The 27,063-nt window shown below is 43.2% G+C and overlaps 2 gene segments (V, D, J or C); both read right to left on the bottom strand.

The window, feature by feature from the left end:
• Positions 1-216: 216 nt before the first annotated feature.
• Positions 217-1,842, bottom strand: LOC115389299 (Ig kappa-b4 chain C region-like). The segment is given in 2 exon segments: positions 217-675; positions 1,668-1,842. Coding segments are annotated over 2 exon segments (489 nt in total).
• Positions 1,843-13,984: 12,142 nt separating this feature from the next.
• LOC115389291 (Ig kappa chain V-III region MOPC 63-like) lies at positions 13,985-26,347 on the bottom strand. The segment is given in 4 exon segments: positions 13,985-14,486; positions 15,480-15,517; positions 25,864-26,173; positions 26,281-26,347. Coding segments are annotated over 4 exon segments (729 nt in total).
• Between the last annotated feature and the right edge of the window lie 716 nt (positions 26,348-27,063).

Below are 27,063 nucleotides of genomic sequence, written 5' to 3'. Positions count from 1 at the left end.
TCGATAGACAATTTGAGGGGCTTTTCACTACCTGTGTGTTTGAACTCTGTTTGATATGAAAGTAATTCAGCAACAAGAGGTGGAACACTGAGAATATCTATCAAGTGACATTTCTGCTCCAAACAAGGTGTTATGATGATTTGATTGCTGGAAAAAACTGATCCAAAACCAAAGAGTTGACATGAAAAGAGAGTTTATTTTGTCAAAGCTGGAAGAAAATCATATGAAAGAAGATGAATATTGATGAAGAGAGTTTGGTTTGATGATAGAAGAAAGTGAAAGAGTGAATGACAGAGGTGAGATGAGTGTGAGAGTCAAAGCAGTGTGAGAGTCCCAGTGAGTCCGGTCAGGACTGGGAACACTGGTCTCTCCTCAGTGTCTCTCTGAGGGGAGTCTGGGAGCCCTGGGTGGCCTCACAGGTCACAGAGCCCACCTTCCTCCACTGGTCTGCAGGGAGCCTCAGGGTGCTGCTCCAGCTGTAGAGGCCGTCCTTCTGCAGCACCCCGGGGCTCCTGCTCTCCTCCCAGCTGCTGCTGCTGCTGCTGTCCTCCACCTTCCAGCTCAGACTCCAGCCTGAGGGGAAGCCCTTGTTGGCCAGGCACATGAGCGTGGCCTTCCCCTGCTGCAGCTCCTCTCTGGAGGGGGGCAGCACCGTCAGGGTGGGGGGCCTGTCACCTAGGAGACACCAATCAGATGAGAGGACAGGGAGCAGCCAGCTGTCAATCAAACAGCACACACCTGGACAGCTTCAGTGGGACACACATCATTTTGTCCTTCAACAAGTTGCTGCCAGATGCTTTTTCTGCTCCAGCAGTCACTCACTCACACATTGTTTCACTTCCCTTTAAGAAGCCTCTCATGCACATCAGCACAGAGAGAATCATCCAACAGTTTGACCTGCAACACCTCAAACTACACTGGAAGGAACACAAGCACATGTCTCAACCTTTACTGGCAAAGATTTGCATCAACGTGATCAGAAAGTTACACTTTATAACTTATGAGAGGAAAATTTAACGAAATGAGCTTCACATTACGATTAATTCTTCAATTTAATTGAGAGCAAAATATGAAACAGGAGTCGATAAAGATGTTAGTAAATTGACCTGAATATTAAATGAGTAACAGGAAGAGAATGTAGAAACATTATATAGCACTAAAAATAAATCCAGCTTTGATGAAGAGACTCTAAATAAAACTAGAAGAATAAAGCCTGCACACATTACAACACAAACACATTTCAAACAGTGAACATGTCAACTAAAACTCAGTCCAAAGACAGACCAGTGCACCAAAACTGTCAATAAAAACACAGGTCAGCCTAAAAACACATTCAACATGAGACTGGTAGAGTTAAAACAGTGTGTTACACAGCCATCAGTCTCTGAATGAATACATTTATATTGTAACATCTTTTCTTATTTGTAATTTAATCGTGAAGCAATTTCAATCTGGTGTAAATTTCTAAATTAAACATTTTTCCTGGTGATAAAATCAAAGTGGAACAGATCTGAGCTCCACTACATGAAATCAATTGATATTAAAACTTGATCATCATCAGTGAAATAAAGAAAAACACATCTTTCGCATCTCAAGTCATTTAAAAAAGGTTTAATGTATGAATTTGAGACATTCAGCTGTCAGTATTAAAAGTAGAATCAACTTACTTCCAACATCCAGTCTGGTTCCTCCACCGAACGTGTACCACAGTGATACAAACTCATTGAGCCGCTGTACAAAAACCTCTGACTGTAGAGAGACACCACTCTCTGACTGTGAAACAAACAAACTCTGCAAAACTACTTTTACTTCCTGATTCACACTCATCACAGAATAATAATTCTTTTACTGACGATTTCTATTTAAAATGTATATTTAGAGATAATTTTTTTTGTTAATATATTTTCTGTTTTTAAAACTGTTTCTGTTGGAATATATTTCTGTAGGAATTTGACAAAAACATGAGAAACACATGCAATGATTTTTAAATAAGGTTTATCAAAAAAAAAGAACACTATTTTCCTGAATATTCCCTGTATGACCCTATATTCCTTATTTGACTGCAAATCGAAAATGGTTTATTAAAGTGATCCAAGTCCCTGTTGGAGTCAGTCAGAGCATTTCCATAGAGAGCCTCTTTGCATCAGCAGCACCATGCTCCAGTGCTCTGGGAGAGTTTATAGTCCTGACAGTTGAAGACTGGATGACTGACAGCTGTCCTTCAGGACAACAGAAGACAGAGAAATCCTCCTCATCACAAACATGAGTGTGATCTGTGTCCTCATCTGGACTCTCCTCTGCTGCTGCTTCACAGGTAAAGTCCAGAGAATCCAACTCCTCTCCTCTATGAACATCCGTCCCTCTGAAATGAAGCCCACAAAACCATGAGGCTGCTTTCTCTTTCTGTCTGTGTCTCCTCAGAGTCCAGAGGCCAGGTCACAGTGACTCAGTCTGCAGCAGTCAGCTCTGCTGTGGGACAAACCGTCACCATCACATGTAGGACCAGTCAGAATGTCTATGTTTATGACAATACGAAGCACAATTTAGCCTGGTACCAACAGAAAGATGGACAATCTCCTAAAAGGCTCATTTACTGGAGCAACTATCGAGATTCAGGGACTCCAGATCGTTTTACAGGCAGTGGATCAAACTCCGACTTCACTCTGACCATCAGTGGAGTTCAAGCTGAAGATGCTGCAGTTTATTACTGTCAGAGTGAGCACAATATCAACAGTCAGTGGGTGTTCACACAGTGAAAAACCGTCTTACAAAAACCTCCCTCAGTCAAACTGAACAGAAACTGAAGTGACTGCTGCTCACTGATACACTTCACTGAACACACACACACACACACACACACACACACACACACACACACACACACACACACACACACACAGCCTTCGTTTTCGAATGATCCTTTAGAAGCCACGTTTTTTCTGAACCTTTGAAGTTTTCCTCCCACAGCTTCTTTGAGAACCTTCATGACTTTTCGTCCACAGCTGAGCTCCAACCTCACCCCACCATAACAATGTGATATTACCATCATTACTAAAATACGACATGTTTCATTCAAGAAATGCAAAAAAGGCAGGTGGTAAACAATTCCATCAGACTCTTGCGTGTTGCTGCAGTGTTGACAAAGCTTTTTGCTTCGTGAGGCCAACATTTCCTGTAAATATTTGTGAATTATTTTTGATATTTGATGAATTTCTTTATACAGGTTGTTCCACAGTTTAACCCCACACAAAATAACACAGACTGTATTTAACGTAGTGTTCACTTAAAACATAGCCGTTTCTGAAAATAAACTCTTTGTTCATGTTAACCTGGAATAAGTTATTTTTTTATTCATACATTATATGAATGATTTTGCATTCCACCAGGTGAGCAGACTTCATGTTCTCCATTGCAGCAAAAGAGGATTGTTGTGTTCCTGATAGTCAACATTGTTGACAAGTGTTATTGCTCTTTTTTGCAGGATTAAACGTCTTTGTCATGATCTTGTAAATATGTTTTCCCATACCTCTACACAGGAAGATAAATAAGGGGTAACACTTTACTTTAAGCACCCGGTATAACACATTATAATTATATATAACACTCATACATGATCACAATGCTTTATAACTCACTATACAGCACTGTACAGCATAGGATTAGGGTTAGGGTTAGGGTGAAGTCCTGGCATTGTGATCATCTGTGAAAGTTTATAACTATAGCTACACATATTATAATGGCATTATAATGCTTTATAAATGTACTTATAATGTGTTATACAGGGGGGCTTCAAATAAAGTGTTACCAAATAAGGTACCAGTTATGAAATGGAAAGTGATTTTTGATCCACTGTCTTTTACTTTGACCAGCATGCAAGCACAGAACTGCCACAACAAAGGAATGCTTTTCTGAGCTGCATCTCATTATAACGAGATACTTTTCTCATTTTAACAAGACAATTTTCTTGTGAAGGTTTCTTGCTTTGTGACTTCAAATTAAGTTCAGACTCCATCATCAATAAGTCTTTCATGAAACATCAAAAGCACTCAAACAACACCTCTTTTCCATCGCTGTGAAGTTGACAATATGCTACAAATTCATTTTAATCAAAAGTAGCCTTCTTTCGAGCAGTAGAAAAAACACTGAGGTAGGGATGTGCGAGCACCAATGCCAGGTATCTGTATCAGGCCGATACTGGCCTTATTTCAAAGTATCGAGTACTCATGAAGGCTACCGATACCAGGCGCCGATACTGAAGGCAAGAAAATCCCACACGTAGTAAGCCCTCCTCACCAGCAGATGGCTGTAGTGCAACCGAATGGGATGCAAGCTTCCTTTAAACATGAACGAGGAAGAAGCCCTCCTCTCTGGGAGCAGTGTTGCCAACTTAGTGACTTTGTCGCTAAATTTAGCGAGTTTTCAGACCCCTCTAGCGACTTTTTTTCAAAAAAGCGACTGGCGACAAATCTAGCGACTTTTTCTGGTGCTCTGGAGACGTGACAGGACGTCTCGTTGCTGTCCTCAATGAGCAGCGGGTGCTGCCGTGAGCCCCTCCCCCGTCCCAAAGCGCTCCCTGCTGCAGTCAGAGCAGAGCGGAGACCACTCGGCCTCCACACTTCAAATGAATCGAGCGTGCGCAAATCCGCCGCTGCTCCCGTCTTGGGTCACAGAGCGGGATGGACATGTTAGATGTTTCTTCACTGTCACACTTTTGTCAGTTCATTTGTAGTTCTAAACATATTTAGGCTGTTTTTAGCTCACTTTTTGCTTCTCCCACGACGTTATTCCTCTCTCCTACAGCGTCCATTACAATTACATGCAAATGGGCAATTATGCAAATTAGGTGATGACGTCATCTGGGGACTTCTAGTGACTTTTAAGGCAGCAAATAGCGACTTCTCTTACTGGGGAGTTGGCAACACTGTCTGGGAGTTGGCGCTGACAGGCGCTGGTCTACACTGCAGCGGCTTGACGTCTCCATGTCCGTCACATCCAGTGCAGAGACGACAGGAATGAATCCGTGAGAACGGCTGCTCGTCTCACTAAAACGTCGCCGGTGTTGAAATTTTTTTATGCAATCGAAAACGAGCAAAGCTTTGCAGAATGTAAACTCTGCAATGCTAAAAATGCTAGAGGAGGCGCGCGATCTTGTTCATTTACCACTAGTAATTTCTTGAAACACCTCAGAGCGAAACATGTGGACGAGAGGCTGACGCTGTTGTGCTGGGAAAAAAATTAATAAATTCCTGCAGCCAACTTGGCGGCAAACTCTGCAGAAGACCGAGAAACTGAAGAGCACCGATCAGAGAGCAGTACAAATAACATGAGCAACTCTTAGAGCAACTCTTTAAACTCAGGGGTTGTTCTATCTTTGACTTTAGTTCATAAAAAATCATGAAAATGAGTACATTTAAAAACTTGATTTCGACGTGAGCACAGGTAAAACCTGCATAGCATTGCTGCTTGACGCACTTCCGCCAGTGCCATTTGGACAGCTGCAGGGTCGTCAGCCGGGAGCCACCCTTCATGTAAAGTGTAAAACTCAGAGAAAACGGTTTCATCTTGCACTTTCGTTCATTAAAAAAAAAAACGCTAAAATAAGTTCATTGAAAAAAGTGTATAATTTAGAGTTGTTTGTTTGCATCTTGTACTTCAGTTCATTAAAAAAAACTTGAAATTTAGGCATTGTTTTATCTTGCACTTAATTTCATTTAAAAAAGTGTAAAACTAAAGAGTTGTTTGTTTTATTTTTCAGACTATTATTTTGGACTTAAACATAGTAGCTGTGCTGCCTTTGTTTTAGAAATAAAAGTCATTTTTCCAAAATGATCTGTCATTGCATTATTTCAAATGTTATGTATCAAAAGTATCGGTATGAGTATCGGTATCGGTGAGTACTGAAGATGACGTACTCGTACTTGGTATCGGTCTGAAAAAAAGTGGGATCGACATCCCTACACTGAGGCCATTGCTCAGGGACCGACGACAGAATGCAAAACAGCTTTAACAGCGAAGACAGATGAAACTTGTTAGTCAAGGATGTGTGAGGCATGCAAATGGGTTTGACTAATTTACAGGGCTAATGGACCAGTGGACCAACCTCCAGGCTTGAAGGACATCAGTGTTGTGACAAGAAAAATCAGTGATTATCTGGAGTCAGGAGATCAAGTCAGAACACACAAACTGTATTAGAGAAACAGCAAACAAAAGGAAACTTAACAGAAGGCATCTCTGGGAAAAAAAAAAAAGAAGAAAAAATACATCCACAAAGTCACAATAAAGGCAGGTTGTCTGAAGCAACGTGCCGAAGTTCAATATTCACTTGTAATTTTCCTCTTAGTTGAACAGGGATCCTTTGACAAAGTTCACTCAAGCTCAATAAAGTTCCAAAAAGAGTTGAACAAAGTTCCTTTGAGTCTACTAGTCAAAAATCTCAGTCCAGTTTCGGTCAGAGTGTCTCTTGGTCGCACAGTAAAGGTCAACGTCTGGTCAGTGTCAAGGTTCCAAAGTCAGGAGTTTAAAGTCAGGGGTTCTGAGATCCAAACACACGGCAGCGATTCACAGGTGGAGACCAGGAACTCATTGTTACTTTAAATCACTTCACCTCAAGTGGACTGTTTGTAACCCATTAAATGATTTCCTCAACTTCTATTTAACCATGAATTATGATTCTGAATTTTAACTTTGAAATCTGTTACTTTGATTTAAAAATCAGGAACTATAAAACTTCATAAGTAAAAACGCTCTTTACAACATTCACTTTTCAGTTAGTACAACACTTTTCTTCATATGAAAACATTTGGAATCATTTTTACTGATGAATTGACAATTTGTAAAGGACAGTCAAACTATGCAACGCACCCCGGTACTCCTGGCACTTGAACAGCAAATTGCAAGAAGAAAAAAGCAGAAAAACCAAATGAAGTCACATTTTAAATTATAGATTTAAAATGACATGAAATAACCAGGAGTGCACAGAAGTGCTCCACTGGTGAGCATGCACACTTAAACAAAATAAATGCGCGCCAGATCAGATACTGTAACACACGTTTGTGTACGGAGCATCCAAAAACAAACTGAATGAAATAAGCTGGCTCCAGATAAATTACACTGTGGCAGATCAGTCCCGCACCTTTTTTAAAGGAACAAAGAACTTTAGGCATTTGATAAACACGCCAAAGCAGAGAACATCAGAAAGAGGTTCAGGCCACTGAAAATAGGCGCAGCGGGAACCAGACAGCCAGAGGAGGCTTGACAGCTTCCAAGAAAAACTGAGTGAAGATCAGCATCAGGCGCTCTGCAGCGTGTTCCTGTTGGCTTCCGCAAAGCTAAACATGGCCGTCCAATGTCATCGCATGAGGAGGATTTTCCCTTCTCAAGAGGCTTGGAGTGAACGTCGGGACATCTTATCATTCACCAGGAGGGAGCCGGATCATGGAGAGCAGCACTCAGACCGTTCCTTCAGAACTGATTGAAAAACTGCAAGCAGCTGAATTTTCGGTTTTGCTCTTTGATGTTCCAGAGATAAAACAAAAATGGAGCAGGAAATTGTACACATCATTTCAGTGTCGGGCAGCGGAGAATTCAGCTCAGATTCATGAGAATTCACTTCAGATTCATGAGTCATTCATTCAATCAATTGTTAAATTGATCAGCTTTTACTCACAGAAAGGGGGAGCAAAACACAAGGCAAAACTAAAGCAGATATCTGAGGAGAAAGGTATTCCTTTAATCAAATTTGGAAAGTTTCACAACATCAGAAGGGCTGCGTGGAGACAGGATGCGCTGTTGAAGATATGGAGAATGTTTCTCGCCATTCAGATTGAAGCGACAACAAGTAATGAGAGCGTAGCCTCAAGCGAATCTGCATGGAGCGTTTTCTCTGTTTCCCTGTCAACATGCTTGACATTGGGAATATTTCACAGTTCACCTCCCTCAGGTTTCAGAGAGACAATCTGACTGTTGATGAACGCAGAAATGAGCTCATGACTGCACTTTGTTCAGTTGACACTCCTGATGGACAGTGAGGGCGAGTCCAGGAAGGAGTCTGAGCCACATGATCAAGCTGATCGGGACAAGAATGATCTGTTGAAAGATCTGATTCAAGAGCTTGAAATTATGTGATCACTTCTTGATCTTTGATTGTCCTACCTGGCCTCTTGAAATGAAAAACCTGCACGGGTTTGGCAACAAAACGCTGAGTGAAGTTCTTGAAAAATGTGAGGCCAGCATGTCTGTTGACAGAGATATAAATCACGAAAAACCTTCATCATTCCATTACATTCCTGTGACATTTTTTTACATGGCCACTACGGGGTGCTTGATGTTAAAACGCACCCCATGGTCATAATTTGAGGCATGATTAATGACTGTGGTGGTTTTTTTCACGAGGAGAGACTCCCCTGTTGGAGTCAGTCAGAGCATTTCCATAGAGAGCCACTTTGCATCAGCAGCACCATGCTCCAGTGCTCTGGGAGAGTTTATAGTCCTGACAGTTGAAGACTGGATGACTGACAGCTGTCCTTCAGGACAACAGAAGACAGAGAAATCCTCCTCATCACAAACATGAGTGTGATCTGCGTCCTCATCTGGACTCTCCTCTGCTGCTGCTTCACAGGTAAAGTCCAGAGAATCCAACTCCTCTCCTCTATGAACATCCGTCCCTCTGAAATGAAGCCCACAAAACCATGAGGCTGCTTTCTCTTTCTGTCTGTGTCTCCTCAGAGTCCAGAGGCCAGGTCACAGTGACTCAGTCTGCAGCAGTCAGCTCTGCTGTGGGACAAACCGTCACCATCACATGTCGGACCAGTCAGAATGTCTACAACTCTGACTTTTTAGCCTGGTACCAACAGAAAGATGGACAACCTCCTGAAGAGCTCATTTACAGAGCCAGCACTCGAGCATCAGGGACTCCAGGTCGTTTTACAGGCAGTGGATCAAACTCTGACTTCACTCTGACCATCAGAGGAGTTCAAGCTGAAGATGCTGCAGTTTATTACTGTCAGAGTGCTCACAGTATCAATAGTCAGAGTGTGTTCACACAGTGAAAAACCGTCGTACAAAAACCTCCCTCAGTCAGACTGAACAGAAACTGAACTGACTGCTGCTGACTGATACACTTCACTGAACACAGACACACACACACACACACACACACACACACACACACACACACACACACACACACACACACACGCACACATGTTTGTACTTATATCGTTGTGAGGACACTCATTGACATAGTGCATTTCCTAGCCCCTTACCCCAACCCGAACCATCAAAAATAAATGCCTAACCCGACCTATGCCCTAAACCTAACCAAAACCCAATTGTAACCCTAAATCAAAAACCAAGTCTGAACCCTCAAAAAGGTCTAAAAAGACCCTTTGAAAGGTGAGGAACAGCAAGAATGTCCTCACTTTGCAAAAATGTCCTCAGTCTGTTGGTGAAAAACGAATTTTGGTCCTTACTTTTGGGTATGTACAAGAACACACACACACACACACACACACACACACACACAAATACAGTTATTCCACATAAACTGAACATATTCATATCAAGATGAGTATATTTAAAAAGATCAGATGTTTCAGCAGAAGAGGTCATAATAATCACAATTAACATGACGAGAAGCAACATTTTTGAAAGTCTTTTTAATGAACTGAACACTGATGGAGTACAAAATTTTTTCATCACTGAAATTTTAAGATTTGACCGAAAGTGAGATTAACTTATTTGGTTTTCATTTCCCAATAATAATTTAGAAATCATTAAATGTACATCACTTTTTTTTTCTGTTTTTCATCCTGGAAATAGTTCACAACAGCTTCAGTGAGTCTGCAGTGCAGGAACCAAGTCCAAAAATCTCAGAAGCCTCACACACAAGGAGTCCCTTCACACACTGAGACACAGGTGAAAGACATCAGGACGGAGAGCAGCATTCAGACATGAGTGAGGAAGGCTGCAGCTTGGCAGCTGAAACATGTCAAGGTAGGCAAAATATCCTCTGGCCTGTGTATATGAATCCAAACATGAATACAAAAAAAGGCCTAATGAACCTTATCGGACTATTCAGACATGAGGATGAGCAGAGGAGCCTGAAACACAGAGGCGTAATTTACGCAGGGTTGGTGGGTTATGAAAACCCACGGGCCCTCTTGTGGTGAAATCCACTGCTGAGGATTTTTGTTTCTTTGTTTAAAGGTGCATTAAGGAGTTTTACAACCTTAAAAATATTTATTTTCCATCATAAATATGTTACACATTTTTAATGATGTGTACAATGTGCCCTGACATATTCATTACAAGAACCTCTAACAGCGCAAAATTGTCACTTGAAAGTTGCAGTGCCGGTCCAGCACCAGCATTTTTTGGGGGAGAATTTGAAAGGAATGACGTAATGCGCGCTCCGGCTGGCGAGGTTTCATTTTGTCCGCCATTACTCTGCCAGATGCTTAGTGAGCAACAACTGAGCAGGAGCTTCCAGAAAGTAAGAAAAGACTGGCTTCTAGCACTGCCACAGCTCCACACAGACTCCACCAGGGAGAAGAAACTTAAATCTTACTTGAGCGCTTCTAAACGAGTGAAGACGGAGTTCCCCTCTTCCGTGCACGCAAGCCACAGGGACGAGTTTTTCACTAAGCTGCATTACGCCCAAGGCCTGCAGGGGGCGCTGTTTCGCATAAAACGTGTAAACTCCTTAAGGCACCTTTAAATCCGAGTCGGAATGAGTGCAGCAGCTGCTTCTCTCCGGCCAGAGGCGCCGCTGCACATAGGGCCCCGAGCTGGAGGGGGCCCCGACAGACGGCGGATATCAGCAACACAACTTGAAATCCCCCGTGTAATTTACACTGACACGTCGGGAACCTACCTAATGGGGCCATGACTGCATTTGCACTTCATGCCACTAGGCGTGCTGTTTGCATGTTCAACCTTATTTTACACAGACACCACAGAAGAAGAAGGGCCCCTGAAGTGCAGGCTCTCTCGGCATGTTGTGAGAAAAAGCCAGTAGGATATGGTGATATGTCAAATGATGCATGCACCGTTTTTTCAGTAAAAGAGACAAACTGAAAGATTGTTTATGCACATTTTATTTACTTAGTAGCAGTTAAGCTGTATCACAAGTAGTTCCTGTACTCAAAAGACCTGATTCCTTGCGGATAGAACATGCGCAATATCATTATTATTATTATTATTATTATTATTTACTGCACTTTTTTGGCTTTTTTTATGTCCTCTATTCTTGTGTGCAATGCGGCGTGCCAAACATACGGGCCCCTTTGACACATATGAAAACCAATGTGGAATACATCCCAGTTACGCCACTACTGAAACAAGAGAGAGTCAGATTACCACCAAAACACACGAGACAAGAAAAGAACCATGACATGCAGGTGTCAGGACCTTTTATAACTTCACCAGAAGAAAAGCAGGGTCATTGTTTTCAGCAAAAAAGGAGAAATGTCAAAGGTCAATGATTATCTTGACTCCATGTCAGTGAAGACATTAAATCAAGGCAGAAATCTGAGTTTAACTTTTGATTCAGAAATGAAATTCAGGAAGAACATTAAGACAATAAAATCATCTCATTATCATCTGAAATAATATGAAAAGAATTAAAGGATTTCTGACCAAACAAGATTCAGAAAAGCTTGTTCATGCATTTATTTTCAGTAGACTGGATTATTGTAATGCTGTGTTTACAGGTCTCAGGTAAAACTCTGTCAGGCAGCTACAGCTCATCCAGAATGCTGCAACCAGAGTCCTCACAACACAAAGAGGGTGAAGCACATCACACCTGAGCTCCAGGCTCTGCACTGACTTCCTGAGAGTTCAAGCATTGACATCAAAATCTGACTTCTTGAGGAAAGTTCCTCTGCTCCTCACCTGTAGAACAAACTTCCTGAATGCCTAAGGACTGCTGACACACTCGGCTCTTTTAAAGGAATACTCCGAAGATTTTGGACCCACGCCCTATCCCGATCATTTACAAGTGAGATAAGCTCATAAATACCTTTTTTGTGTCCGTTAGTCCAGTGCCTGGCTCCCAGCTGTTAGCATCGTAGTTAGGTTAGCTCAACTAAGGCAGGTGAAGTGGAGCCACAGCCAGACTGAGAAAGTGGACAAAATACTCCTTCCAGTGGTCTAGGGGATGGCGTATTAGCACGTGAAGTAAATCCGAATGGTTATAAAACTTTTTAAAAGACGTGTTTTCTTTTCAATCCCTTAAAATAACGTTTTGATCCACACAGACCTGCGCATGTGCAGTGCTCCGCGGAAGGATATACCGGAGCACAGCAGTAGAAGCATAGACTCAGCCGCTGTGCGCCTGGTATATCCTTCCGCAGCGCACTATGCTTGTGCAGATCTGTGTGTGTCAAAACGCTATTTTAAGGGATTGAAAAGAAAACACGTCTTTTAAAAAGTTTTATAACCATTCAGATTTACTTCACGTGCTAATACGCCATCCTCTGCACTACTGGAAGGAGGATTTTGTCCACTTTCTCAGTCTGGCTCTGTCTCCACTTCACCTGCCTTAGTTGAGCTAAGCTAACTACGATGCTAACAGCTGTTGGCCAGGCACTGGACGAACAGACACAAAAAAGGTATTTATGAGCTTATCTCACTTTGTAAATGATAGGGATAGGGCGTGGGTCCAAAATCTTCGGAGTATTCTTTTAAATCAAGGTTTAAAACATTGTTGTTTCTACAGACTTTCTAATGAACTTCAGACTTCATTGATTTCGATAAAATTGCACTGGGAAATCAATATACCATATTTCCCGCAATATAAGGCGCACGTAAAAGCCTGTAATTTTCTCAAAATCCAACAGAGCGCCTCATAATTCGATGCGCCTTTTTTGCGGGAATTACGGTAATCACCCTGATCACATGAGCAAACAACCCCTGCTTGCTAAGCTGCTCAGCTAGCTAGTTCAAACAGAAGCTTCAGGCACATTCTCCACCTCGAACCTGTCAGTCACCATAATCACTCAATTGTCCTCCACTCTCCCAACCGCGGGGCACGGCACGTGGCTGCACAGCCGGCCGACGTGGGAAGTGGCTGGACGCCGGGCGGCAGCCTGCACGCTGCGACTCCGACAACAGGTGGCCCCCGCCCGGCAGCCAACCAGCCGGGATGCCGGAGCGGCTGGTCGGTGGGGCACTTCACTCAGGAGACCGCAGCTGGCTGAACCCCGGTGACCGAGCGAGTTAGACCAGTCGTGGCCACGCTCTGAGCTGCATATCCGTGAAGAGGAGCGATCCTCAGTCAAACTCGCTCTGATATGTCGCTTTGCTCACACATTTCAACCGAGAATGTAACCACCTAGACTGCCAATATGTATTTCGCTCATACTATTCTATACATCCTATGCACCTTAAAATGTGGTGCACCCCACATATGAATTTTTTTTTTAATAAAAGCCATTCATTGACTGTGCGCCTATTAATCCAGTGAGCCTTATAGTCCCAAAATCACGGTAGGATCAACTGAGCCTTATTTCAGAATTCTGAACTATTTATTTTAATGTTTAGCTGCTTTTACAGCTGAACAACTATTTTAAATTTCTGCTGTTGGTTGTCTTTTTCATCAGAATAATCACATCTATAGTCAGTTTGAGGGCCATTTCACTGACTGACTGTGTGTTCACTCCTGGACGTCAGCCCCTCGTCTTCACGTCTATTGATGTAGAGAAGGGAATGTTTCCCTGGCGGCCGACCACTGGCGTCCTGGAGGTTCACTGAAATCTACCCAAACATCACCAACCACTGTGACAAATGTCAAGATAGATCAGAACAACTGTTCTGAGTCTCTGCTGGTCATCATTTTATTCTTCTTTTTTATTTGTTTGATATGAAAGTAATTCAGCAACAAGAGGTGGAATACTGACAAAATCTATCAAGTGACATTTCTGCCCCAAACAAGGTGTTATGATGATTTGATTGCTGGAAAAAAAACTCATCCAAGACCAAAGAGTTGACATGAAAAGAGTGTTTATTTTGTCAGAGCTGGAAGAAAATCATGATGAAAGAAGATGAATATTGATGAAGAGAGTTTGGTTTGATGATAGAAGAAAGTGAAAGAGAGTGAATGACAGAGGTGAGATGAGTGTGAGAGTCAAAGCAGTGTGAGAGTCCCAGTGAGTCCGGTCAGGACTGGGAACACTGGTCTCTCCTCAGTGTCTCTCTGAGGGGAGTCTGGGAGCCCTGGGTGGCCTCACAGGTCACAGAGCCCACCTTCCTCCACTGGTCTGCAGGGAGCCTCAGGGTGCTGCTCCAGCTGTAGAGGCCGTCCTTCTGCAGCACCCCGGGGCTCCTGCTCTCCTCCCAGCTGCTGCTGCTGCTGCTGTCCTCCACCTTCCAGCTCAGACTCCAGCCTGAGGGGAAGCCCTTGTTGGCCAGGCACATGAGCGTGGCCTTCCCCTGCTGCAGCTCCTCTCTGGAGGGGGGCAGCACCGTCAGGGTGGGGGGCCTGTCACCTAGGAGACACCAATCAGATGAGAGGACAGGGAGCAGCCAGCTGTCAATCAAACAGCACACACCTGGACAGCTTCAGTGGGACACACATAATTTTGTCCTTCAACAAGTTGCTGCCAGAAGCTTTTTCTGCTCCAGCAGTCACTCACTCACACATTGTTTCACTTCCCTTTAAGAAGCCTCTCATGCACATCAGCACAGAGAATCATCCAACAGTTTGACCTGAAACACCTCAAACTACACTGGAAGGAACACAAGCACATGTCTCAACCTTTACTGGCAAAGATTTGCATGAACGTTATCAGAAAGTTACACTTTATAACTTATGAGAGGAAACTTTCACGAAATGAGCTTCACATTACGATTAATTCTTCAATTTATTTGAGAGCAAAATACTAAACAGGAGTCGATAAACATGTTAGTAAATTGACCTGAATATTAAATGAGTAACAGAAAGAGAATGTAGAAACATTATATAGCACTAAAAATAAATCCAGCTTTGATGAAGAGACTCTAAATAAAACCAGAAGAATAAAGCCTGCACACATTACAACACAAACACATTTCAAACAGTGGACATGTCAACTAAAACTCAGTCCAAAGACAGACCAGTGCACCAAAACTGTCAATAAATACACAGGTCAGTCTAAAAACACATTCAACATGAGACTGGTAGAGTTAAAACAGGGTGTTACACACATTTATTCAGTCTCTGAATGAATACATTTATTTTGTAACATCTTTTCTTATTTGTAATTTAATCGTGAAGCAATTTCAATCTGGTGTAAATTTCTAAATTAAACATTTTTCCTGGTGATAAAATCAAAGTGGAACAGATCTGAGCTCCACTACATGAAATCAATTGACATTAAAACTTGATCATCATCAGTGAAATAAAGAAAAACACATCTTTCGCATCTCAAGTCATTTAAAAAAGGTTTAATGTATGAATTTGAAACATTCAGCTGTCAGTATTAAAAGTAGAATCAACTTACTTCCAACATCCAGTCTGGTTCCTCCACCGAACGTGTACCACAGTGATACAAACTCATTGAGCCGCTGTACAAAAACCTCTGACTGTAGAGAGACACCACTCTGACTGTGAAACAAACAAACTCTGCAAAACTGGTTTTACTTCCTGATTCACACTCATCACAGAATAATAATTCTTTTACTGACGATTTCTATTTAAAATGTATATTTAGAGATAATTTTTTTTTGTTAATATATTTTCTGTTTTTAAAACTGTTTCTGCTGGAATATATTTCTGTAGGAATTTGACAAAAACATGAGAAACACATGCAATGATTTTTAAATAAGGTTTATCAAAAAAAAAGAACACTATTTTCATGAATATTCCCTGTATGACCCTATATTCCTTATTTGACTGCAAATCGAAAATGGTTTATTAAACTGATCCAAGTCCCTGTTGGAGTCAGTCAGAGCATTTCCATAGAGAGCCACTTTGCATCAGCAGCACCATGCTCCAGTGCTCTGGGAGAGTTTATAGTCCTGACAGTTGAAGACTGGATGACTGACAGCTGTCCTTCAGGACAACAGAAGACAGAGAAATCCTCCTCATCACAAACATGAGTGTGATCTGCGTCCTCATCTGGACTCTCCTCTGCTGCTGCTTCACAGGTAAAGTCCAGAGAATCCAACTCCTCTCCTCTATGAACATCCGTCCCTCTGAAATGAAGCCCACAAAACCATGAGGCTGCTTTCTCTTTCTGTCTGTGTCTCCTCAGAGTCCAGAGGCCAGGTCACAGTGACTGAAGGCCTCAGTATACTTCCCCGTCGCCGCTACGTCGTTCCTACGACGTAGACGTCGTAGCACTACGACGGGCTACGTCGGGCTACGTCGGGGCTTGACGTGCGCCTCCCGAAAATTGTGACTTCGCGTCGTTTCGACGCGTGGTGACGTGAACGTCGAGGTCTGTGATTGGTCCGCTTTCGCGTTGTTTATAGAATAAAGTAGAACTCACCCGGAAAACTTTTCTGGCCCGAACAGTGCTTCGGGAGAAATATAGATCCAAAATTGAGCGACGCACATCCCTATACTGTTAGCAGTGTTAGCACTGTTAGCAGACGGGGCTATGTGTATAGCCGCTCCGAAAACGGCTTTAATCGTCCAAAAGCTCATTAGTTTCACCAATATTTCATCACGGTCCGCTCAGCCTCTCCTCCACGACAGCTCGGTGTCGCCAGATATGTCATATATGCAGATATATGTTCGGTAAATGCACGCGTGTCTAGATATCTATTTCTATAGATCTATGTCTAGGTAAAGCCGGAGCTACGGAAGCCGCATTGTTGTTGTGACTGCCAGCGGCTTGGCAGAGGAGAGCGTTCCCTTGACGCAGGAGCAAGATATGTTCAGTAGCGGCGTAGGGTTGTCGGCGTAGGAACGCCGTGGCGGCGACGGGGGAGTATACTGAGGCCTTCAGTCTGCAGCAGTCAGCTCTGCTGTGGGACAAACCGTCACCATCACATGTAGGACCAGTCAGGATGTTAATTTTTATAAGAGCAGGTACGAGTTTTCCTGGTACCAACAGAAGGATGGACAACCTCCTAAACTACTCATTTACAACACCAACACTCGATATTCAGGGACTCCAGATCGTTTTACAGGCAGTGGATCAAACTCTGACTTCACTCTGACCATCAGTGGAGTTCAAGCTGAAGATGCTGCAGTTTATTACTGTCGGAGTCTTCACTGGATAAACAGTCAAGTTGTGTTCACACAGTGAAAAACCGTCGTACAAAAACCTCCCTCAGTCAGACTGAACAGAAACTCAACTGACTGCTGCTTACTGATACACTTCACTGAACACACACACACACACACACACACACACACACACACACACAGTCTCGTATTTCTATCCTTGTGGGGACCGTCCATTGACTCCCATTCATGTCTAGCCCCTAACCCTGACCCTTACCCTAACCCTAACCCACACCACAACAAAGCCTAACCCTAAAGAAATGTTTTTGCACTTTTACTTTTTTCAGTAACAACAACATGGTCAAGAAAACACTGTTTCTCCTACTTAGGACCGGAAAAAGGTCCCCACAAGGCACGTTGTTCCACGTTTTGCTATCCTTGTGGGGACATTTGGCCCCGACAAGGATAGAAATACAAGAACACACACACACACACACACACACACACACACACACACACACACACACACACACACACGGACATTTCAGTGTAACAGCAATTGCAGCAGAAGATGAAATCATGATGGAAACCAGAGAGTGTCCAGCTGAACCTCCAGTGGAAACGCTGCTTTTAAATTCACTTCATAAAATATGATGTTCCACTGAGAGGGTCGTCACTGTGATTTCATTCAGAAAGCAACATGGAGAGAGATTTAGGTGTTCTAGAGAAATGAACAGGACTAGTACTGTGTACTCCATCAGTCAGAAACATGACCTCCATCTTTTACTTAAGCCTGTTTTTCTCTCTTTACATTCAACCAGATGAAATGTTCCCTCCAGCTCCAAACCATCTCAAAAATAAAAACTATCCAACTGTGATCTAGAAAAAGTTATCTACGTACAGATCTCTCAGATAGCAACATACTTCTGTTCCATATCAAGTCAAAACCTGACACATGGTTCATCTGGTACACATATGGACTAATGGCACTTGGGCTCCGGATTGCCAGAAGGGGACTACAACCAAGTCACCACATTGCCAGATGTCAGCCAAAAGCACACCAAATGACCCAGCACTCACCCAGATGAGGTTCCGCTGAATATCTGGCCCACACTTTGAGTCTGGTCCATACACCACCTTGTTGGGATTCATCTGGGAGTCTAAGATAGCAATGATGCATCAGTGATGAAGACATCTACTGAAGAATTGAAGAGACTACTGAACTCAAGAATCCACAGGTGACAGTCGAGGACTATAATTCATATTCCTCTCCAGTGCAACAAAATGAAATCCAATTCAAACAAAAACGGAGCAGTGGGCTGAAAGAAATGTGAATCAGGTGAAACAGTGTTACAGTTCAAGCTTATAAGGGCTCTACTTTGACGGCGCAACTTGGCTGTTGATCACCGGCGGAGACTGCGTATTCCTATTTTTGACAGGCGCAGAAGAGGGTTTCTGACCTGTCCGCTGCACTTGTGCCAAGATGGGCGTGGCCGCGCACCAGGGGGTGGGGTCGACAGAATCAGCTGGGCGCAGTGAGAGTTTCGTGCAGAAAGTGTGAGCAGGCTGGGGAGCGGAGGATCTGATGATATTTTGTCTGAGAAAACCTCAGAGGCAGGATTTCAGCTTGTCAGTGTCGTGAAAGATACACAAAATCACCGATGAAGCACAAAGTTGTCTTCTTTAACACTAGAACAGCCAAGACGGTCTGACAGACCGTTTGGGTTTTTAGAATTCAAATAAATCTGTTAAAAATAATTCCCCTGTTCTCTAATTCTTTGACTTTTCCTAAATATGTGTCTTTTATGTTTTTCTGAAGCAAATAAGGTCCTAACAATGACACACATAATATTAGAAAGCATTTATACCTCCAAAGGCCAAAAAATACACACTTCGTGGGGCTTTTTTTCTGCGATTGATTTGTTTTGGTTCATATGCGCGCATCTGACAGCACACAATCAGACAGACGGCCAAAAATATCAACCAAATCCCAAAATGAAAGACAATAAAAAGAGGCATAATGAAGAGATATCAGGTGGAAGAAGCTTTAGCAATGATACAGGAGGTCAGTGAGGGGGAATCGGATGGCGGAGACGTGTCGGACATCAGCGAGCTTGACTGGAGTGAAGAGGAGGAATGTTCTGAATCAGAGTCAGAACAGCTGCGTGCCAAACAGCGAAAAAAATGTAATCCTGCTGCCCCAAAAATGCCCGACCGACCTCCAGCTGCTGTACAGTCCAACGCAGAACCTGCAGTGGTGCATGGAAGCGCTCACGCTCACCTCCAGGTATAGAGAATTACTGTAGGCTACTGTCAGTTTACAACTAAATAATAACATAAAATGGTGTAAAAAAATAAATAAACTAATGTAATAAATCTCAACACAACAGTGAACGTGGTAGTTGACAGCAGGAGCACTGGCCCAGCGTCTCCAGAGGTTGCCCATTACAGATTCAGGTAAAACATTATATCCTCCATCAAAGTACAGCAAACCATGTATTTCTCGTTCAAAAAAATAAAATTCGAACGAACATATTTTCTGAACAAATACCTTTGTCCTGTGGAGCCTGCAGTCCCAGAATTAAATGTGAAGGGGAAGGACGGGACCGTGTGGGAAGGTGTCCGTCCTGGTGCGCAGCCAGGGAGACTTATTTTACTAATTTTAATATGTTCTTGATTATTATTGACGGTTAATAATACAACTATTTTGTGTGTGTTGGCCTGTGTGCGCAGAGTGTGAGTGAGAGGTAACGCTGTGCAAATACACACTGTAAAAAGTTAAATAAATTTTAAAACCTGATTTGAGGCATTAATAAAGCAGACATGAGGCATTAAAAGGTTTGCTGATCCTCTTGACTTAATATTTTGTTTATCTTAATTTCTAATACATTAGATTACAGAAAAACAACCCGTTGGTGTGCTCCTGCGCAAAAACAAAGCAAAATGTATGACGGTCTGGCTGATCGTTGCAGCCTTTGGAGGGGGTGTAAGAATGCTGGCTGTTCTGGTGTTAGTCATTATGGAGGATGTCTGTGTTTTTAGTCCTTTCCAATGCCTCATATTAAGCCTGGTACACACTGCAGGAATTTTCCAATCTTCCTGATTCAGAGACCACACACTACAAGACAAAAGAACAGAGATCACAAAAGAATTCCCTGCTCTTATCTTCGTGTGTGGATTCACTATGGAGCTCACACATAAGAAGATTCTTCATCAGAGAATCAGCTCCTTGCTCCTCCAAATCTGGAGCGGTTTCCCTTCATTCCTGAATTGACGTTCATCTCCACTATTAGTAATAAGCGGAGAGCTCATTCCCTCAGGTCATTCATTCATTTCGGCATCTCTGTCAGCGTAAACCCCAACCCCTTTCTCGTGCACGCAGCAGACTGTGAGGACTGTGATGAGCCTGTCAGAAATTTTAAGTTGTACAGTACGGAGGAGGGAAACATAGTTTATAATTGTCTTAGAATTTGACCTCCGCATTTGATCATCAGACAGCTTATTCATTTGTGTATGTTTTTTTTTTCTGTTTTGTGTTTGTTTTTTTACTTTTGAGCAGCTAGTGTGACAAACACAAGCTGCTTATTTAAATCACTAAATATCTGAAATCATTATTTTTGTCCACAGATTGGATAGATAGTTTACACCAGAATAAATACATGTTTAGCTGTGATTAGGAAAAGTTTCATTATACGTCCACTCTACCCGCTCTGAAGGCACAGACTCCTCGAATTTTTTGATTTTTTTCCTTTCCCATTCTTCCGAGATGGTTAATAATGGAGATGAATTAAAACATTTGGATCTCTCACAGTTACTGGCGGAGATGCAGAGGAATGAGTTAGTTCGAGGCTTGGGTGTGAATGAAGGAAATACAGTTCATCCAGAACCGATACAGTTATTGAGGATTAACCACTCACTTTCTGTACTGCTGAGTTTAGGAGCACTGACTTTTCTGTTTCACTGTCATATACAGGACTGTCTCAGAAAATTAGAATATTGTGATAAAGTTCTTTATTTTCTGAAAAGTAATTAAAAAAACAAAAATGTCATACATTCTGGATTCATTACAAATCAACTGAAATATTTCAAGCCTTTTATTATTTTAATTTTGCGGTTTTTGGCTTACAGCTTAAGAAAACTCAAAAATCCTATCTCAAAATATTAGAATATCATGAAAAAGTATACTAGTAGGCTATTTAACTAATCACTTGAATCGTCTAAATAACTCGAAACACCTGCAAGTGTTTCCTGAGCCTTGAAAAACACTCAGCTTGGTTCAGTAAACTAAATCACAAGTATGGGGAAGACTGCTGATCTGACTGCTGTCCAGAGGACCATCATTGACACCCTCCATCAGGAGGGTAAGACACAAAAAGACATTTCTCAGAGAGCAGGCTGTTCACAGAGTGCAGTTTCAAAGCACATTCACAAAAAGTCTGTTGGAAGGGAGAAATGTGGCAGGAAACGCTGCACAACCAAGAGAGATGACCGCAGGCTGAACAGCATTGTGAAGAAGAGCCGCTTCCAGAATTTGGGGGAGCTTCAAAGACAGTGGACTGAAGCTGGAGTCCAGGTATCAAAAGCCACTGTTCACAGACGTGTCCGGGAAATGGGCTACAATAGCCGTATTCCCATGGTCAAGCCACTTCTGAACTCAAGACAACGGAAAAAGCGTCTGACTTGGGCTGTGGAAAAGAAGCACTGGACAGTTGAAGAGTGGTCCAAAGTCCTCTTTTCAGACGAAAGCAAGTTTTGTATTTCATTTGGAAGTCAAGGCGCCAGAGTCTGGAGAAAGGCTGGAGAGGAGCAAAATCCAAGTTGCTTGAAATCCAGTGTGAAGTTCCCACAGTCAGCGATGGTTTGGGGAGCCATGTCAGCTGCTGGTGTTGGTCCACTGTGTCTCATCAAGTCCAGAGGAAATGCAGCTGTGTACCAAGAGATTTTAGAGCACTACATGCTTCCTTCTGCTGAAAAGCTCTATGGAGATGATGATTTCATTTTCCAGCATGATCTGGCACCTGCCCACAGTGCCAAAACCACCAGTAACTGGTGTACTGACCATGGCATTACTGTCCTTGATTGGCTTGCCAATTCCCCTGACCTGAACCCCGTTGAGAATTTGTGGGCTATTGTCAAGAAGAAGCTGAAAGACACCAGACCCAACAATGCAAATGAGCTAAAGGCCGCTATTGAAGCATCCTATCCGTTCAGCCAATCAGGGAGGTTTATTTCGAGGGTGTGGACAGGCTGGCTCTGAGCTGATTGGCTCCTCTTGCAGGGCACCGCACACAACAGGATTTGTGACCGTAAAAATTAAACATGATCCTGTAGTGTGTACTGGTCTTTAATCCAGTCCAAATTTTCACATCAATGATTGTCGTGTTTAGTAGGATGTTTTCCCGAATTAAGTAATCAATTCCTCCCTTTTTCCCAGTTGAATTGATGGCAACGTGTGAAGCAGAGCGGAGGACAGACCAGATAGCAGATGTCTCCACCGTTCTCTCATAATTGATTATCCTTGGCCGGAATGCCATGTGTGATAGGGAATCATTTCAGAGGACATTGATCTGGATGACAGTAGAACCAGCAGTCCTAAGTAGACTCACCCAGCTCCGCTGTGCAGCTGCGCTGAGTGACAGGCGGGCAGACAGAGGTTTATACCTGGAATTCTTCGTGCTTTCCCAAATGTATCTTTAAAAGGTATGATGCACACAAATAAAAACAGATTTTCCCTTTCCCTACAAAGTCTTTATGTAGCCTCTAAATGCAGGGTGTCTGCATTTTTATTTCATTTGTCTGGCTCCCCAAGCTCTTCAAGAGATTATTTATTTTAAAACACAGTCATATATACATTGTTGCTTTAGTATTGAGGCCAGGAAATAAAATGTATTTCATCATGTTAATGTGGCAGTGTCCTTCGCTGCAGTGCATTTGAAAAAAAGGAGAGGTGTTCATTTGATTGGTCAAATTACGCTCAGCTGGGTTAAACCCACTTTCTCTCCTCCCTCTTGCGCCACCTGCGCTGGTGGGCGGGATAGAGGCGTGACTGTGCCGGTTCACGAAATTCGGACAATGTTCTGGGCACGTTGACTTTATCCACCAAAGGTGCACTTTACGCTCTGCTGACAGCGGGCGGAGTCTAAGAAGTTAGGGCCCTAAGAGTAAAACCGACGTTACTTGTTTCTATTGTAGAAAGAAAGGACCTGTAATTCCTAATTGTTCGGTGCTGAAGAAAAAACACTCTAAACCTATGGCACTGATTAAAACCGTGACTACCGTTAGCCAGCAACTTCAGCCTCAGGCACGGTGCGGTTATGATGATTTCAAGCCGTTCGTTATGGACGGATTTGTGTCCGTGTCTGGCAACGGCAAGAAGATCCCAGTTAAAATTCTACGTGATACAGCAGCTTCTCAGTCATTTATTTTTGAGGGTGTTTTGCCATTGAATGATGTCTCCGCTGTTGGTTCTGACGTTCCTGTGCGCAGTTTCAATATGCAGGATATTGGCGTTCCCTTGCACAAAATTGTGATTCGATCAGAGCTGTGGTCCGGTGACGCAGTGGTCGGTGTGCGTCCCGGGTTTCCAATAAGTGGTGTCTCTGTTATTATGGGGAATGACTTAGCGGGAGGTCGAGTGTTGGTGACTCCCGAGGTTACACCTGTCCCTGTTGTGCGCACAGGTCCGGATGAGCTGGGGAGTAGATTTCCGGATGTTTACGTCTTGTGCGGTTACGCGCGCAGCTGCTAGACGTGAACTGGAGGAAAATAAAGAAGACATTGATCTGAGTGACAGTTTCTTGTGCCAGTCTGATAACATTTCTGTTTTGACTGACAAAGGCAGGGAGTGTGCAGACCACATACCTGATGTGAGTGCGTTGTCGTTGTCCAGACAGTAACTGATTGCAGATCAGAAAGCTGACACAACCTTGGCGCATTTGTTTGCTGATGCAGTAACTGATGACCAGTCTGAGTCGATGTCCACTGGGTATTTTGTGAGAGACGGTCTGTTATTGCGTAAATGGACGCCGCTAATTGTCTCTTCCGTTAGGAGTGGAGTGTCGTTACGCAGATTGTGATGCCCGCTTCATACCGCGCCGAGATTCTGAAGCTCGCTCATAACAATCCGCTGGCAGGTCATCTTGGTATACGGAAAACTTATGATCGCATCCTGCGTAATTTCTTTTGGCCTGGGCTGAAGCGCGATGTTGTGCGTCATTGTAGTTCGTGCCACTGGTGTCAAGTGCCTGGAAAGCCAAATCAGACCATTCCTCCAACTCCCCTGTATCCAATTCCAGCTGTCGGTGAGCCTTTTGAACGGGTGCTAGTTCATTGTGTGGGTCTGCTGCCTCGTTCTAAGGCAGGAAATAAATTTCTGGTTACAGTGATGTGCACGGCTACCAGGTTTCCTGAAGTTTTTCCCGTGCGTAAAATAACCACCCCGGTTGTTGTGAAGGCGTTAACAAAGTTTTTTTCAGTGTTTGGGTTGACTCGGGTTGTGCAGACTGACCAGGGGTCTAACTTTAACTAACAAGTCTAACTAACGAGTACCACCATTGTATTTTTGTTTGTTGATGTGAATCTGATTTGTTTTTATTTTATCATGTTACTCAAATAAAGAAGGAAAAAAAAAAAACTTTATGTCCAGGGTGTTCACGCAGGTGTTGAAACAGCTCGATATAAAACATTGTCACTGCAGCGCGTATCACCCGGACAGTCAGAGGGCACTCGGGCGCTTTCACCAGACGCTGAAAACTATGCTTCACACATATTGTCTGGAATTTGAGAAAGACTGGGATGAGGGGGTGCGTTTACAGATGTTTGCTATTCGGGAGGTGGTTCAGGAGACCCTGGGGTTTAGTTCGTCGGAGCTGGTTTTTGCGCATACTGTTCACGGACCGTTACGGTTGTTACGGGACAAGTGGCTGTGCGGAAAGTCTGAGCAGAATCTCCTTGATTACGTTAGTAATTTCAGGTTGAAGTTGTGCCGTGCATGTGAGATAGCAAAGGAAAATCTCAAAGTGGCACAGGTGAGGATGAAATCAGAGTTAAATAAACAGGCGAGAGCGCGAGTGTTTGAACCCAGTGACAAAGTTCTGCTTTTACTACCTACTCCCGGGTCAAGCTCACAAGCGCGCTACAGCGGGCCGTATTCCATTCAGGAAAAGGTCGGGGACTTGGATTATTTGGTTGCCACGCCAGACCGACGGCGGAGATCCCGCTTGTGTCATGTCAATATGCTGAAGCCGTATGTCGAGCGCGCTTCTTCCTTGTCCGGTAGTTCAGCGGCAGGGCTGGATGATGACGTCACCGCGTCTGAGCCAAGTGTAAGTTTGGCCCCTGAATACATTGTATTTGCAGGTTTAATATGCAGATGTCTGAATAACAACTTCCTCTGTTGTTCTGAATTCGGGACACGAAGAACGTCCAAACTCTGAGTAGGACAATGAGCCGCGGACTGGCTCCTGGAGAAATGATAGAGTCATGAATCTGAAAAAGTCGTCAATCAATATTGATATCTGGAAAACTACAGATTACTAATTAGGGAACAAGAGTTTGTGATACAAACTGACTAACATCTGTGATTCTGGGCAGAATTTCATCAGATCTGCAGTGTGTGTTCAGTGAAGTGTATCAGTGAGCAGCAGTCAGTTCAGTTTCTGTTCAGTCTGACTGAGGGAGGTTTTTGTACGGCGGTTTTTCACTGTGTGAACACCCACTGACTGTCGATATAATGGAGACTCTGACAGTAATAAACTGAAGCATCTTCAGCTTGAACACAGCTGATGGTCAGAGTGAAGTCAGAGTTTGATCCACTGCCTGTAAAACGATCTGGAGTCCCTGACTGTAGAGTGCTGGTGTAGTAAATAAGCAGTTTAGGAGGTTGTCCATCTTTCTGTTGGTACCAGGCTAAATAGTTGGACTTGTAGACATCCTGACTGATCCTACATGTGATGGTGACGGTTTGTCCCACAGCAGAGCTGACTGCTGCAGACTGAGTCACCGTGACCTGGCCTCTGGACTCTGAGGAGACACAGACAGAAAGAGAAAGCAGCCTCATGGTTTTGTGGGCTTCATTTCAGAGGGACGGATGTTCATAGAGGAGAAGAGTTGGATTCTCTGGACTTTACCTGTGAAGCAGCAGCAGAGGAGAGTCCAGATGAGGACGCAGATCACACTCATGTTTGTGATGAGGAGGATTTCTCTGTCTTCTGTTGTCCTGAAGGACAGCTGTCAGTCATCCAGTCTTCAACTGTCAGGACTATAAACTCTCCCAGAGCACTGGAGCATGGTGCTGCTGATGCAAAGTGGCTCTCTATGGAAATGCTCTGACTGACTCCAACAGGGACTTGGATCACTTTAATCAGTGAGTGTCACACTACAACGTTATCATAAATGAAACCTCTAATTCATCATGTCACTGGGCTTTCGAAGAAAATGTGATAAAAAAGGATAGGTCCTTCTGTTCATGATTTAAAATTTGAAGTCTGAAGTACAAAGTTTTCTCCTTTTCCCTTTTGCAGTGAAACCTGTCTGTTCCGTGGTTCACCAGTGATGTCTATCTGTTGTCTTGGTGACAGTGTTCAGAGACGGATGTGAAACATTTCAAAGCGGTTTCATTCAATCTTAGGACCAACTGGAGGAAGTGGAAGCTTCTTCAGCTGCAGGCTGCATGAGGGAGTTTGACTTCCCCAATAAAAGAGGAGGAGGACTTCCTGTCAGACTGGACTCTCACCTGCAGGATATATTTCAATCTTTCAAACCTGCCTCCACAAAACCTTCAGACACCATGTTCATGGATCAGAATTACCTTGCATATTCTTCTAAAAGGCATTTTACTCTCACAGAAAGACATGATCTTTTATGGAAATGCTTTGTTGTGTTTTCATACCTTACATCTTGGTCACATGATG

The sequence above is a fragment of the Salarias fasciatus genome, chromosome 5 (assembly GCF_902148845.1).
Source record: "Salarias fasciatus chromosome 5, fSalaFa1.1, whole genome shotgun sequence".
NCBI classification, from domain to species: domain Eukaryota; kingdom Metazoa; phylum Chordata; class Actinopteri; order Blenniiformes; family Blenniidae; genus Salarias; species Salarias fasciatus.
This window is presented reverse-complemented; position numbering and strand designations above follow the sequence as displayed.